Consider the following 15,897-nt stretch of genomic DNA (forward strand, 5'->3'; position numbering starts at 1 on the left):
AAAAAAGATAATATAAAATAAGTGTTACCGTCTTCGTGTAACAGTAGACACCAAGAAAACGCTAAACATAAAAGAAATGCTCTAAAATATGATCATTTTGCAAAATTTATCTATATTTTTGATAATTATATAAACATTTTAATTAAATATTGCTATTTAATTTGGATTTCTGAATTTAAGGTTTAAATCCTATTACACACACACACACACACACACACACACTAAAGAAATTACTATTTATAATATATGACATTAAAAAATAATACTAGATAAAAAAAAGAAAATGTATATTGTTCCGCTGTTCACTTTATTGACTTCTCAATCTACAACTAACATGACATGATAGGCATGTTTTGTTTGCATCAATTTCTCCCTATCACGTTTCTCACAAACGAGTTCTATACCGTCATACTGGAACAATAGCATGGTAAATGCCCTATTGTACTATTCTATATTACAAAATAATGCAGTGCAATCGACAGCCTTCAAATCATCATCATAACTATTATGATACCAAAAAAGAAATTAACGTAATCCTATTTGGCTTCTCTCCTTGGACCTCAACTCCATGGAATCTAACAAGAAAATTAGTCTAAATTAATTGAAAATTTTAAATTTCAAAATAAGTATCTATATGAACACTCAAAATATCAAAAAAAAATGAAAAAAAAAACTAGTCATGTTAAGTAAAAACTAAAAAGAGCTAAAATATTTTTTATTTGATCAATCAAGCAACAACCATTCAATATGACACACCATTGTGTTACCTTGCTAAAGGTCCAATGTACCATAGATCAAGTTGCCATCACGTAACCTGCATCAATTCCCTTTGGACAAAGCAAATCGCATCAATTCCCTCATGTGACATTTTCTTTGTCAACAAGTAGATGCCAGCATAGCGACACGTTAATGACCATTGCTTTATTTTTCCATCCCATGCACCGCCCCGAAAACCATCTTGACGGCCGTTACCTCCTTTCCCGGACTTGAGGCCTTTTATGAAATCCAACAAAACAAAAAAATTTCAGGTCCGGACTCCAAGCGTACCAAAACTCCTCTATAAAACGTCCCTTCCGGTGCCCGGAAGTTCCCATCCCATCCCCTCACGAGCAGCACAAATATTGAGAGGAAAAGAGAAAAAAGAGGGAAGATGGGAGGCTGGGCGATCGCCGTGCATGGGGGCGCTGGTGTGGATCCCAACCTTCCGGCGGAGCGGCAGGAGGAGGCGAAGCGCGTCATCGCGCGGTGCCTGCACATAGGCATAACCGCCCTCCGCGGCGGCGCCGCCGCGGTGGACGTGGTGGAGATGGTGGTCCGGGAACTGGAGACGGATCCGGTGTTCAACTCCGGGCGAGGGTCGGCGCTGACGCGCCGGGGGACGGTGGAGATGGAGGCCAGCATCATGGACGGCCACGGCCGCCGGTGCGGCGCCGTCTCCGGCCTCTCCACCGTCAAGAACCCCGTCTCCCTGGCTCGCCTCGTCATGGACAAGTCCCCCCACTCTTACCTCGCCTTCGACGGCGCCGAGGAGTTCGCCCGCGAACAGGTAACTAACGAAGCCGTCTGTTTCATCTTTCTCAGTATATACTCTGTCTTGTTCTTTCTCTCTCTCACCGCCGGTGACCGTGTCTCCGTCCGGCGAGGTGCTATTCAGACAGGATTCTATTTCACGTGGGGCATCACCTTAAGAATATCTACGTAGTAGATGAGTACGGAAAAAAAGTTTCCATAAAAGATTGTGAGCAATAACCAAAAAAAAAAAAAATCTAATATGTTTGGGGCCATAGAGTGGGATCATCGGCAGATAGCTTTTTTATAGAAGAAATGCTAAAATTCACATATTTACGAATGGACTGGTGATTGTTTGAAGCATGCTTGTCCGGTTTACCGCACCAATTTCGTCCATCATATGAACAGTGAATTGAATTCAGGCTTTTGCCCCGGCAGCCAAGATTCTGGTTTTATTGTACTTAAAAAAAGAAAGATTCTGGTTTTAGATGTTAGATGATGCACCTATAAATACTGGACATGGGTAATTATATTGCAAGTGTCTCGAACCCTCCTTTTCTCTTAAAAAAATAATATTTTATGTTAATTGATTGAACAATTTGAGTGTGATTAGCTTTTTTATGGTTCTTACACATGATGCGATACATGGAGAGTTTTTATTTGTCCATCTCATATCGTTCGAGAGTCTTACTCTTATCTAAGGATAATCAAATGGGTGTATAACATTATTTTCAATAACTAATAAAAAATTGCTGTATGGTCTAATGATAGAAATTTCTTAAATTTATGGCTGGATGAGTTAATTGTACGATAGTCTCCATCTTTTGGGAGCCATGTAAGTGATTATAGAGACCAGTCACAATCATGGGGAGACTATTAACTTGGGACCCATATAAGTGAATATTCAGTGCACCTTAGAACATGAGTTGGTTTTCTGTCAATATAAGTGAATATTGAGTGCACCTTAGAATATACCTTGGTTCTGTCATTAGAGCTACCACAAAAAAAAGCTGCTCAAATCCGAATATTGACAACATAGTGGTCAACAATCCCTCATATATTGCACCATTGTTTTATGTAACACGTGGCGGGTTAATAAAACAAGTGATGTACACTGAATCTAATTCCATTCGTTTCCATTACTGTGGATGAAGGGACTGGGTTCTGAAAGCCAACACCCAACTTTGAGACATATTCTAATCCTTTAATCGTTCTAGTCATCTACAATCTTGACCGACAAGATACGGCATTAAATTATTTAAGGTTGAATCTTTGTAAACATTTATTTTTGGTGGGATTTTGTTCACCGACAGCACTTGCGTGGATCTTAAAATGGCCGGAAACATTGACTCAAAGTGGGGCACTTAATACTACTAACCCCAAAACCAGACACCTGATCGTTTGTTATGCACAAATGATGATGCACTGGATCATGTGATGTGCAAATTTCTATACGGTGGTCGAGGGCATATGGGCGGCTGTGCGGTGCGCCGCCAGGACTTGAGTAGAGTCAGAGTGACTCAGAACTTTGGTTGCATCCTCTCTTGTTTGTGGTTTAGTTTTTTTTCTTTCTGTTTTAGACTGAGACTTTAGTCCATGGTTTGTTGCAGGGTGTAGAAGTGATGGACAATAGCTATTTCGTCACGGAGGAGAATGTGGGCATGCTGAATCTGGCCAAGGAGGCCAATAGTATCTTGGTTCGTCACACCTTGCATCACCCTCAACTCTTTTTATCTTTTTTCCATCTATACTGCAAAGGCAAAAGAACAAACTAAAAGCACTTCTAGAAAAGAGAAGAAAAATCTAATGGTGGATCTTTTGGAGTTCTCCTCTAAATAGAAGCCCACCGTATCCATCTCACCTCAAGGGGTGGCAATGGATTCTTTTGGTTTCTCTTACGGATAAAAATGTATACATACATACATAAACATGTATGCATATGTATATGTACACCATAAACATCAAAATCATTGATAGGCAGGCATACCATGTACCACGTCGGTAAGAGAATTTGGTGTCAAAACGCTTAATTAAGAAATTGACATATATGTATGTATTGGGCCTTGCACCTGCCTACCAAACAAGCAAGGCAGTCTGGGTCTTTCCTGGATTCAGATAAGGCCCCATTTGTTCTACATAAAAGATATGGGCTCCCACTAGACCGGGCTTCCAAGCTTTTGGGCTGGAACGTTGAGAGAGCCAGGTTTCATGAGAAAAGCTTAACCATCCAATTTCACTCAAGTAAGATTTAACAAATGGATAACAAACTCAATACAAAAATACGTGATGCTATACAACCCAGATCATAGACTTTTCCTTGGTTTAACTCCTACTCCTTCACCATGTGACATCTCATACTTGGAATCAAACAGTTTGATTACAGGGTTCCAGTTCCAGGCGTTGAGACATGCAGCGCCAGCGCTGGCTCCATGGTCGACAACCCTCTGCAAATGAATGGCCTCCCGATCAGCGTGTACGCTCCGGAGACCGTCGGGTGCGTGGTGGTCGACGGCAATGGCTGCTGCGCCGCTGCCACCTCCACCGGCGGTCTCATGAACAAGCTGACCGGCCGCATCGGTGACTCGCCGCTGATAGGCTGTGGAACATATGCGTGTGAGCTCTGCGCCATTTCATGCACCGGTGAAGGCGAAGCCATCATACGGAGCACGCTGGCGAGGGACGTGGCGGCGGTCATGGAGTACAAAGGTCTCGGCATCCAGGAGGCGGTGGATTTCGCCATCAAGAGTAGGCTGGACAAAGGCCAGGCCGGGCTCATCGCCGTGTCCAGACATGGCGAGGTGGCCTGTGGATTTAATACCACAGGGATGTTTAGGGGTTCGGCTACTGAGGATGGGTTCATGAAGGTTGGCATATGGTAGTAGGTCTGTTCTTCTTGTCTGTCTCTTGATGACAACTATAGGTGTATGTCTGGCTTCATAGCCAGACTGGTTCTCTCTCTTCCTCAGGTTTGTGAGTGGTGGGTTAGTAATCAATAATCTTACATGTTGGGAGGAGAATAACACTGTAACAAGAATATTTTCACCATTGGCAGACCCTTTTCTCTATCCATTGGGTGGCAATGCTCGACCATCTAATCAGTTTAATTTGTTTCAACCCGTTATAAATCATGACCTGTTTCATAAAATAATCGAGTTCGGATCAGGACTTTTGATCTGTTTGATAAACAGGTGAGGTTTGGGTTGACAGATCTTTAAACAATCATGCATCCGACCTGACTGGTATCGGGTCTCCTGATCCGATCGCCACCGCGACCATTATTCTGTTTCTCACCCTTGTAAGAAAGGACCATAAGCGACCATAAGTGGCAGACAAAATGAATATGTACGTAAATATCGAATGATAAGTTATTAGAGGCGATATTTTAGCTATACCAGTGGGTGACGGAGAGATCACTAACCCAAACTCTGGATGTAGCAGATAGATAAACTCTTGATTTATATTGGTCTTGGACTGCAAGTATGTCTGCCTGACCCAAACCCAAACTAGATGTGATCCAACCCAAACTGATATGAAGTTATAGGTTTAATTGGGTCTAAAATAGAAGCCACTTGATATTTGGAATCGGCTCAAACCTTATATCTGTTTGAGAGAAGAAAGGGTCTCCCATGTTCATTTCATTGAGCAACTGAAATGAGATACAAAGTTATAAAAGAAATGCTCGAATCTTTCTTCTATCAACATCAGATAAAAAATGGATTAAACAGCACGTTCTCCAGATGTAACTTAACCTGAAAATTGGGAACCAAGGGTCCAAGACTCCGCAAAGCAAGTTTTCGAGCCCAAGCGACCAAGAGAGGAAGAGCCACGTCTAATCCTGCATAGAAGTTTCTAAGCAAATATGTAACTCTGGATTTATGGAATTTCTGATAAGGTTGTAACTCCGTTTTTGACACCAGGAGAGGCATCATGACCGGCTTCAACTCTGTTAACCAGTGTCACTCAATTAGCAGTCATTTTTTCACCATACAAATCTATATCTATCTTATTTATCCATTTATTACCAGCAAATTTTGCTTGGTAATTGAGGCGCCGCCCAGGAATTTGTTTGTCTCCATACAATTTGGATTAAAGGCTACTGAGTTTTTGTAGGATGTGGTGCGAAGGTTAAAACACATATCTTGAACACAACTCAGCATGTTGGTTTCTGATATCAGCAAAAGAAAAATCCATTTAATTGCCTAACATTGTTTCTAAATCTGTCTTGAACTAAGATATCAACCAATCTTATGCCTTCAGACAGTTGACAAATATCATTCTAATCAGATCACCAAACAACATGAATGAATGATCGTCTGAGCAATAGAACTGCTAGAAGTTCAGAACCCATTGCACCATAGTGATATTGAACTTCCATGATTTGTAAGATTGCCAACAGCGTCCCATGTATTTAGTTTAGGCATCAGACTAGCTAAATCATTACTTGAATAACTTTGTTTCATCTGAATCATGTCTAGAACTATTTTCCTTTTAAATCATATCAACCAACCTGGCATCTTCTAAAAATTTGAGACAATTGTTCCCATCAAATTGCTGATGCAGCATTGGGACTGGACTATCTCCAAGCAATATAACTGCTAGCAGTTGAGAAATCACAATACATCTTCAAAGTTCAGTTCCATGGAGTCTCATAGCAGCCAAGACACTCCCTTAGTTCACATACTAAAGAAATCACAATACAGTCGCATTATCTGTAAAGTCGAGATCTACTGGCTTTTGCTACACTTCATTGTTTCTTGTGATGTTTCCATGATTCATTCTATCAAGGTCACTAACGCACCATAAAATCTCGGTAAACTTGAATTATGAATCATGATATGGACCAGTAAACAAGAAAACCAAATCATGCAAGCGACAGTAATCAGAGCCATTTCATTGTGCAAAAGCTAAGTGCACATGAACTTTTGAGACAGAAAGAACAAACTTTTATCAAGATAGCAGACACCAGAAATTCAATGTTACTAGATCAGAATGCAAAACATGTAACTAGTTCTCCGTGAGATAGTAGTTGAAACTTATAGCAAAGAAAATAGAAGGCGAAAAAAGGAGATAGGTCTATCAAATCCACATGTAAACCAGAGCGTAGGTAGTATCCTCAACACAAGTATCCAAAATGTATTAAAGTGGACAATCCAGGATACCACCAAACGTATCTATATCTGGGCATCAACTGACCAAACTGATGAAGATCATGGAGAGAAGAGACTGTGAGCGAATGGGAAGCACTGGATTGTCTTGAAGGACCAGAACGGACGTAGGGTGATGCGTGAATTCATAGCAAAAATTCTGCGGCAGGTCCTATCTGCAAGGTTACAACATACAATTTTCTCGGGACTGATCAAATACACCATGTCATCTTCCCCTCTTCCTCCTCGAGCAAAAAAGACAGGAGCTGCACGGAAGCTCCAGTCAGATGAAATCCCAAGAGCATTCTCAAAACAGGGCGTGGGGTACATGTAACCATACACATCCCACACTTGGCAGAGATCAACAATGTGTAATAAAGACCAGCTCGCATTGTCTTTTCCCATCTCAAAAACTTGGAAATGCATCCAGTCCACATAACTGCTATCCTTGCCGTCCCCAGTCTCGATCAAGTGCAGGTGGCCGCGAGATTCTCCAAAGTAAAGCAGCGTCCCCCCGCGATCCCCTGACGGCAACCAGGTGGTCTTCACCACCTGCTGCTCAACATCAAAGGAGACAACGAAAGCATTTTCAGTGATCCAGTGCAGTGCACCATTCCAGTAAACACCTTTCTGTGAAATGCTACCGCCCGGCACAGTCTCCCTTGAGAGCTCCCATGCGCTGGTATCCGACGAGTATATCTCGACGTGAGTTGTGGGATCGAACGAAGGGAGCGTGATGTTGGAGCTGAGGCAGGCAATTCGATACTGGAGGGATGTGGAAGGATCGAAAGCAAGCATGAACTGGTATTTATTTGAATAGAGATCAGTAGGGGGGTTGGGGATTTGCCTGTACTGCATGGTGGTGGGATTGAGGAGGATGTGGCTCTTCGACAGCATCTGCCCGGGTTTTGTGCAGAGGAGCAGGCCATTGCAGGACTGCAGGACGTGCAAGGGGCCGCCGTCACCGAATCGGTGGTCGAGGGAGGAGAGTGAGGGGTCGGGAAGAACTGGCGAAGCACCGCCGTCGACGGAGAAGGAGAAGAGGTTGCCCCGAAAGCTGTCTTGGATGAGGAGGCCGGAGACGGTGAGGGGGCTGCAGCGGGTGTGGGCGGCGAGGAAGACGGGATCGGAGGCCAGGGCGAGCCATTGCTTGCAGACGCTCTTGAATCGGACAACGGACTTCGCCGGCAGCCTGGAGAGGATTTGAAAGCGATCAGGTCGCTTTTGGGGGCCATGGTTGATGGAGAGGAACGGAGCGATGTCTTCTCCCTCTCTCAGCTCTGAATGCTTCTTGTTTGCCCGCTCTTTCTCCACCGCCTTCTATTTATAGTGCTGAAACGAAGAATAAAAAGTAATTCTACTATTTCCCCAAAAACGGCGGTTGCAGGTCCACAAAAGAGAGAACTCGCAAACCATCTGTCTACCGTCCAAATCAGCTACCACAATAAGAAATACAACAATTTAGCATACAAGCATTTGGCAGCGAAACAAAATTGTACAATTTCAATGCAATATTTTACTGGCACAAAGGATAATAACTCATAAATCTCGACGTGACCAACCATAGTGACACTTTTTTTTTTTCCCATATAACCCACAAACATTTAAAAATATTTGATTTAATTGAATCAAAATTAAAATAAAAATTAAAATAATTTAAAATGAAATGAAATAATCTAACCTTTGAATTTTTGGTTCACAACAAAATCAAATCGAAATAGATATTTTTCATCGTTGCTGTTTGATTTATATAAAAATAGATATTAGAATCAACTAAATTTTTATTTTTAATTAAAATTTTTAAAAATTAATTATTTTAAAAATTAATATTAAATATAAATTAAATATAATAATAAAAATAAATATTTTATAAAATAAAATATAAAATATAAATAATTTTATGAAAAATAAAAAAGAGTGAAAAAAATAGAAAAATAAAAAAAATGAAAGGAAAAAAAAAGAGAGATGAAGGAAGGAAGGCTTGCTCCCCCCTCCGCACTTCTTCTTCTCCACGCAGACCCCCCTCTCGGCTCCTCCCGCGACTGCGCCGCACCGGCTCCGGCAACCACCAAACCCCCTCCCCTCTCTCCTTTGGCTCTGACATCACCAACCCCTCTCGCCTTCCCTCCCTCCGGCTCCAGGCGCCTCCCCCACCCCCTCCACCACCGCCCCCTCTTCTCCGATGAGCCCCGCAAGGATGTGGACATCCTTGTTGAAGCCTCGAGCGCAAGGTGTCACCGACGTCTTCGCCTACCCCGAGGTGCCACTATGGAGATCCACTAGACCCTCACCCACTCGCCCTCCATCATCAACCACCTCCTCCGCCATGAGTAGGGTGAGGTCTTCGCCACCTCCAGCTATGCTTGCTCACCAACCACCCCAGCATCTATATCACCACCTCTGACCTCGACGTCACTAACCTGATCTTCGGCCTCACCGACACCCTCCTCGACTCATACCTATGGTCGCCATTATCGGTCAGATCCCCCGCCGTATGATCAGCACCAACGCCTTCTAGGAAACTCCCATCGTCGATAGGTGTTTTTTTTTATTTTATCTCATTTCGATGGAATGAGATTTTGACTCCCCAAGAGATGGTCCGATCTAGTTATGGGAGAATTGGGCCATTCTCATTCCTCTCTAAAATAAAATTGGAATGAGACTCTCCTAATCAAGCAGCTAAAATGAGAGTCATCCATTTCGATTCTCATTGCAGACCTCAATTGTCCCAACCAAATACCTCTTTAATGTCAAACATATTCTCTCTTCAAATCTCCCCTAGCAGCTCTTCTAATGTTAACATCCAACAGAAATGATATGCATATCATAAAGGCAATCAGTCAGCCATTTGAAGGTGATCATCGCTAAATTAGATGAGAGAAGCTAGTGTGCGCTTGATTCGCAGTTGATTTAGAATCGAAATTAGAATGAATTAGTAATTTCAAAATTAAAATCAAAATAAATTTGAATCATAAAAAATAGTATAGATTAAATTTTGTAAAATTAAGATATTTTTTTCTATTCAGAATCAGAATGAAAATGAAATTTTTTCAACCAAATAATTTAAATAAAAGCCATTCATTCTCTCTCATTCCACGGTCCACCTCTCTCTAACCAAACATGTTATGTATTATAAAAAATAACATACTCTCAAGGTCCATTTCCTAAGGCTCTAGATCAAATCTCAAAGCCAATGGTAGCAAAATACCAAAAGCCCCTAGGAAGCTAAGCTTTCTGTGTTCCAAAAAAAAAAAAAAAAAAAGACACACACACACACACACACACACGAATATGTAAATATGTAAATATTAGGAAAGATTTACAATCGAAGAGCTTACAAGTACATTGGGTTTGCAATTGAAATGAAAATTGAAATCGGAATGAATTAAAATAGAAATCAAAATGGCTATATCACCCAACATTTGGTTTGTAAATGAAATTGGAATCGGAATAAGCTTTATATAATAAAGGAGTATAGAAATGAATTTTGGGAGATTAGGACAATTTCTACTTCTTTTGAATTGCAATAGAAATGGAATTTTTTCAACTAAATAATTCGAATGAAAGTTATTTATTCCCATTCCCAATTCTCAATCTGGAGGCTAACTCTCCCTGATCAAACAATCCCTACATGCATCTGTAATAATTATTGAGATGCAAAGATCGATAAGAATGCCCAATGATCCATGGCTATTGTCATGGTGGTAACAAATATGGAGATACCGTGTAGGCCACCTGATGAAGATACATGAAAACATATTTCACAACAATGATTATGTCTAAAGCCTACTGATATAAGATTTTATATTAAGGAGGAAGCTAAACATCCCGAGAGAAGGAACTATACTTTTGCTAGAGAGGAGCAAAGGGATTAGGAAGCATACTTTTGCATGGACAAATTTATACATGCATGATCATGCAATTATCATGAACATATAAAGTGCACCTGTTGATGAAGTAATGCAAAGATGGTACTTGGTTATATAATATTTTAATTCACATATTAAGAGTGGTGCTCAGCACTCCCATAAGCTGCAATCATTTGCAATTGCAATAAGCATCTAAATAGATGTTTACCATGTTGGATTACAAAATAGCCATAACTGACAGGATATCAAAAAAAATCACATTAGTTGGAAATCTGCTTAATTGCACTATCCTGATGGACTTTAGTCCATGCTAAACTAGTTAACACAAGTTACTCAAAAATAACTCTCTGCATGTTTAGCTACCAGTCTCATCAACTGTTCTCACACTTATATTGAGGTGAAAAAATAAAGAATTAGAACGTTAATACCTAGCCTATTAGAAAAGCCAAACCAGCTCTAACGTTCCGGGCCCCTCATAAACAATACATGGAAAGTTTCGACTAGATCTTCTGAAGAACAGCATTTGACAACAAAAGGGTGGCTCGGGAGCTCCCCCACCATCCCTCTCTTCCTCCAGTCCTGAAAACACCTTTACAAGAAGCTCCGGAACCCCCGTGATGTAGCAACTGGGACAGCTCGTGCGCAATCGACGCAAATGGTGCACATCATAGTGGCCCAATCCCTAGGACGTCGACAATGTTGACCTCCCCATACATCCCAACACTCCATGCACAAGCATAAGTTTCCAAAAGAGACAAACCTAAATCAAACCAGAAGCAGACTAGCAACCCAAATAAGGTCACCGAAAGAAGAATCCATTTAATTGCCTTGCATTGTTTCTAGGTCTGTCTTGAACTAAGATATCAATCAATCTTATGCCTTCAGACAGTTGACAAGTATCATTCTAATCAGATCACCAAACAACATGAATGAATGATCGCCTAAGCAATAGAACTGCTAGCAAGTTCAGAACCCATTGTACCATAGTCAAATTGAATTTCTATGATTTGTGATAATTGCCAACACAGTCCCATGCATTTTTTGAATAACTTTGATTTCATGATTCTGAGACAACAGCCATCTTATGTCAATAGACTTGAGCATCATCATGATGTCAGTGCCTATAAATAATGAACCTATGAAGAGATTAGTTGGCTAAATGTAAAATTGCAGAGAACACTATAAAACAGGAGGTTCAATAATTCACTCCAATTGTAAATCTATCTGAGAGTTACCAATCCCTGGAAGTCTAACATGGGCAGATATTCTAAAAAGTGATGGTCCCAAAGCATTCCTTACCTTATATCAACATATAGTCAAGCTTCTGCTCTGTACTGAAAGATACAAGCTCAGTGTAGAGAGCAAGGAAACTCAAAGGAGATATAGATATGTGATCAGGGTAATGAACTGAATAAAGCAATCAATGAAAGACTGATCTTAAGCAGAGCATTTCATAAACTGCCAACTCAAAAGCATAATTGGCATGAGCAACAAATGGTATTCCATAACAAAATCAGGCACATATTGAATCTTTAATTTCAGAATGCAGTCCCCTATGGATAATATGAAACCTACGTTTGCAAATAACACCCATCAAAACATGTATCTGATTCGAGCAAACTCCACCCTATGAAAGATGAAGTACGATAAATGATCAATGCAACATCATTTGCAAAGTTGAGTTCTAGTAGCTTTTTCCACAACATTTTTCCTTGTGATGTTTCCATAATTAGTTCTATCAAGACCACTAACATACAATAATATCTCAGTGAACATGAATTATGAACCATGATATGGACCAGTAAACAGAAAACCGAATCATGCAAGCAACAATAATCAGAGCCATTTCATTGCGCAAAAAATAAGTGCATATGAACTTTTGAGACAGAAAGAAAAAACTTTGAGCAAGATGGCAGACACCAGAAATTCCATGTGAGTATGTGACTAGCTCAGAATGCCAAACATGTGACAACTTCTCCATGAGATAGTAGCTGAAATATACAGCAAGGAAAACAGAAAGCAAAAAAAGGAGATGGGTCTATGAAGTCAACATATAAACCAAAGTGTAAGTAGTTTGCTCAACACAAGTATGCAAAATGTATTAAAGTGGGCAATCCAGGATACCACCAATATCTATATCTGAGCATCAACTGACCTAACCGACGAAGCTCATGGAGAGAAGAGACTGAGAGCGAATGGGAAGCCCTCGACCATTGTGTGTGACCAGGACAGATTTACTGCGATGCATGAATTCAGAGCAAAAATTTTGCGGCAGGTCCTATCTGCAAGGTTATAACATAAAATGCTCTCGGGATTGATCAAATACACCTTGTCATCTTCTCCTTTCGCTCCTCGAGCAAAAAAGACAGGAGCTGCAAGGACGCCCCACCAAGATAAAACCCCAAGATTCTCATCATGGGGCGGGGCGTTAGTCTCAGGATACACATCCCACACTCCCCTGAGGTCAACAGTGTACAATAAAGACCAGCTTGGATTATCTTTGCCCATCTCAAAAACATAGAAATGCAGCCGGTCCAAATCACCGCTACCAGCGTCGGCTACAGTCTCAATCAAGTGCAGGTGGTCGCAAGACTCTCCAAAGTGAAGCATCACCCCACGGTATTCCCGTCACGGCAACCAGGTGGTCTCCACCACCTGTTGCTCAACATCAAAGGAGACAAGGAAAGCATTTTCAGTGATCCAGTTCAGTGCGCCATTCCAGTAAACACCTTTCTTTATAATTCTACCGCCCGGCACAGTCCTCCTCGAGAGCTCCCATGCACCGGTATCCGACGAGTACATCTCGACGTGAAACAGAGGAGCTGTGGGATGGAATGGAGTGGACGTGGAGTTGGAGCACAGGCAGGCAATTCTATTCTGGAAGGATGTCAAAGGATCGAAAGCAAGCAAGAACCCATGTTTGAATGGATAGTGGTCGGTAGGAGGGTTGGGGATTTGCCTGTACTGCATTGTGGTGGGATTGAGGAGGAATTGGCTCGACGACGGCAGCTGCCAGCGGCTTCGGCAGAGGAGCAGGCCGTTGCAGGACTGCAGGACGAGGAAGCCACGGGCGGCAGCGAATCGGTGGTCGGGGGAGGAGAGTGAGGGGTCGGGAAGGACTGGCGAGGCGCCACCGTCGACGGAGAAGGAGGAGAGGTGGCCCTCCACGGTGTCTTGGATGAGGAGGCCGGAGACAGTGAGGGTGTTGCAGCGGGTGCGGACGGCGAGGAAGAAGGGATCGGAGGCCAGGGCGAGCCACTGCTTGCAGACGCTCTTGAATGGAATGACGGACTTCGCCGGCAGCCTGGGGAGGATCTCGAACGCGATCAGGTCGCTTTTGGGCGCCATGGCTGCTGGGTGAGGAAGAGGACGACGTCTCTCTCCCTCTCTGAGATCTGAATGCTTCTTTGCCCTCTGTTTCTCTTTGGCCTCGCTATTTGTAGCGATGAAACGAAGAATCAGAAGTAATTCTGCTGCTACTCCAAGAAATGGCGCTTGCAGGCTCATAAAAGAGAGTTACTTGCAAATCACACATCAACCATCCAAATCAGCTAACACAACAGGAGATGCAAGCATTTAGCGCACAAGCATTTCCCAATGAAACAAAATTGTACAATTTCAATGCAGTATTTCACAGGTACATAAGGATAATAATTCATACAGCTACCTTGCCTTAACTACAACCATAATGACACATTTTTCATATAACCATACAAACCAACATCATGGTACACCCAGTGTCATGCATACTCTACCTTCAAATCCTCCCAAGCACACTCTTCCAATCCTTAGCATCCAAGTGAGATGACATGCACACTGGAAGAGGCAACTGGTCATCCTTCCGAAGGTGATCATCGCTAAATAAGATGAAAGAAATAACGGCGCACTTGCTTTGCGACCAGAAATAGAATTAGAATGATCGTATCCTACGACATATTTGATTTATGATTGAAATTAAAATAAAATTTGAATAAAATTTAAATCATAAAAAATATCAATTAAATTTTAAAAAATTAAAATATTTTTATTTTTACTTATAATAAAAATAAGAATGAAATTTCTCTCAATCAAATAACTGGAATAAGAGATTTCTATTTCTATTCAGAAACTCAACTCATCCAAACAAGCATACCATGTATTATAAAAAATAACATGCTCCCAAAGTCCTTTTTCTAAGACTTTAGATCAAATCTCAAAACTGATGGTACGAAAATACCAAAGGCCCTTAAGAAGTTGAGCCCCATGCCCAAACATCCAAATTAAGAAAAAGATACACACACATTCATTGCTTCAGATCTCTCTCTCTCTATTACAAAGGAAGAGATCATAGGTGCATTTGGTTTATAACTGGTGTTGGAATCAGAATGGATTAAAAAGGAAATCCAAATAGTTAATCACATTTAGTTTGTGATCAGGATCGGAGTTGGAAGGAGCTATGCATACTAAGAAAGTGTAGGAATTGAATTTTGGAAGAGTAGGACATATTTTCATTTCTCCTTGGAATCATAATTAGAATAAAACTCTCCCTAACTAACTAGTTGGAATGCGAGTTACTCATTCTTATTCCTATTATAGAGTCCTACTTTGAAATGTAAAGATCAACAAAGATACTCAATGATCCATGGCTATTATCATTGGGATAACAAATAGGGGGATATCCTTGTAGGCCATTTGAATAAAGACACATGAAAATATATTCCATAACAATGAACATATATGAAGCCTATTGATGTAAGATTTTACATTAAAAAGAAATCTAAACATCATAAGAGAAGGAAGCATACTTTTGCTGAAGAGGAGCAAAGGGATTAAGAAGCATACTTTTGCACAGACAAATTTATACATGCATGATCATGCAATTATCATGAAACATATAAAGTGCACATGTTGATGAAGTCATACAGAGATGGTAGTTAGATATAATAATATTTTATTATACATATTAAGATTGGTGATAAGTACTCCCATAAGCTGCAATTATTTGCAATTGCAATAGGCATCTAAACAGATGTTTTCCATGTTCGACTACAAAATAGACGTGAATGACGACCTCGAAAAGAACACATTAGTTAGAAAACTGTTTAAATTCACTTTCCTGATAAACTTTAGTCCATGCTAAATTAGTAAAAACCAGTTACCCAAAAACAACCCTCGGCAAGTTTATCTATCAGCCTTATCAACTGTCCTCACACTTTATATTGACGGGAAAAAAATAAAGAACTAGAACGTTAATTTCCAGCCTAGTAGAAAAGCCAAACGAGCTCTAACGTCCTTGGCACTCTATGGAGAGGGCCATTTATTTCCAACAAAATGATCCAGATTCGAGTTACGATAGAGACCAGGCTTCAAGGGTACGAATGATCGAGAGAAAGCAT

At 41.0% G+C, this 15,897-nt stretch overlaps 3 protein-coding genes across 3 annotated transcripts; 1 reads left to right on the plus strand and 2 right to left on the minus strand.

The window, feature by feature from the left end:
- Positions 1–1,076: 1,076 nt before the first annotated feature.
- LOC105052929 (probable isoaspartyl peptidase/L-asparaginase 2) lies at positions 1,077–4,576 on the plus strand. The gene is made up of 3 exons (XM_010933915.4): positions 1,077–1,546; positions 3,120–3,206; positions 3,882–4,576. The coding sequence occupies exons 1-3, from the start codon at positions 1,151–1,153 to the stop codon at positions 4,386–4,388; spliced, it is 990 nt and encodes a 329-aa protein (XP_010932217.1). The 5' UTR covers positions 1,077–1,150; the 3' UTR covers positions 4,389–4,576.
- Positions 4,577–6,468: 1,892 nt separating this feature from the next.
- On the minus strand, positions 6,469–9,125 carry LOC105052928 (F-box protein At5g07610-like). The gene is made up of 3 exons (XM_073245142.1): positions 9,113–9,125; positions 8,067–8,089; positions 6,469–7,973 (listed from the first exon to the last, which is right to left on the minus strand). The coding sequence occupies exons 1-3, from the start codon at positions 9,123–9,125 to the stop codon at positions 6,717–6,719; spliced, it is 1,293 nt and encodes a 430-aa protein (XP_073101243.1). The 3' UTR covers positions 6,469–6,716.
- LOC105053296 (F-box protein At5g07610) lies at positions 7,955–14,374 on the minus strand. The gene is given in 2 exon segments (XM_019853295.3): positions 7,955–8,089; positions 12,678–14,374. A coding segment is annotated over 1 exon segment (1,338 nt). The 5' UTR covers positions 14,030–14,374; the 3' UTR covers positions 7,955–8,089; positions 12,678–12,691.
- Positions 14,375–15,897: the final 1,523 nt, after the last annotated feature.

This window comes from Elaeis guineensis, chromosome 10 (assembly GCF_000442705.2).
Source record: "Elaeis guineensis isolate ETL-2024a chromosome 10, EG11, whole genome shotgun sequence".
NCBI lineage: Eukaryota > Viridiplantae > Streptophyta > Magnoliopsida > Arecales > Arecaceae > Elaeis > Elaeis guineensis.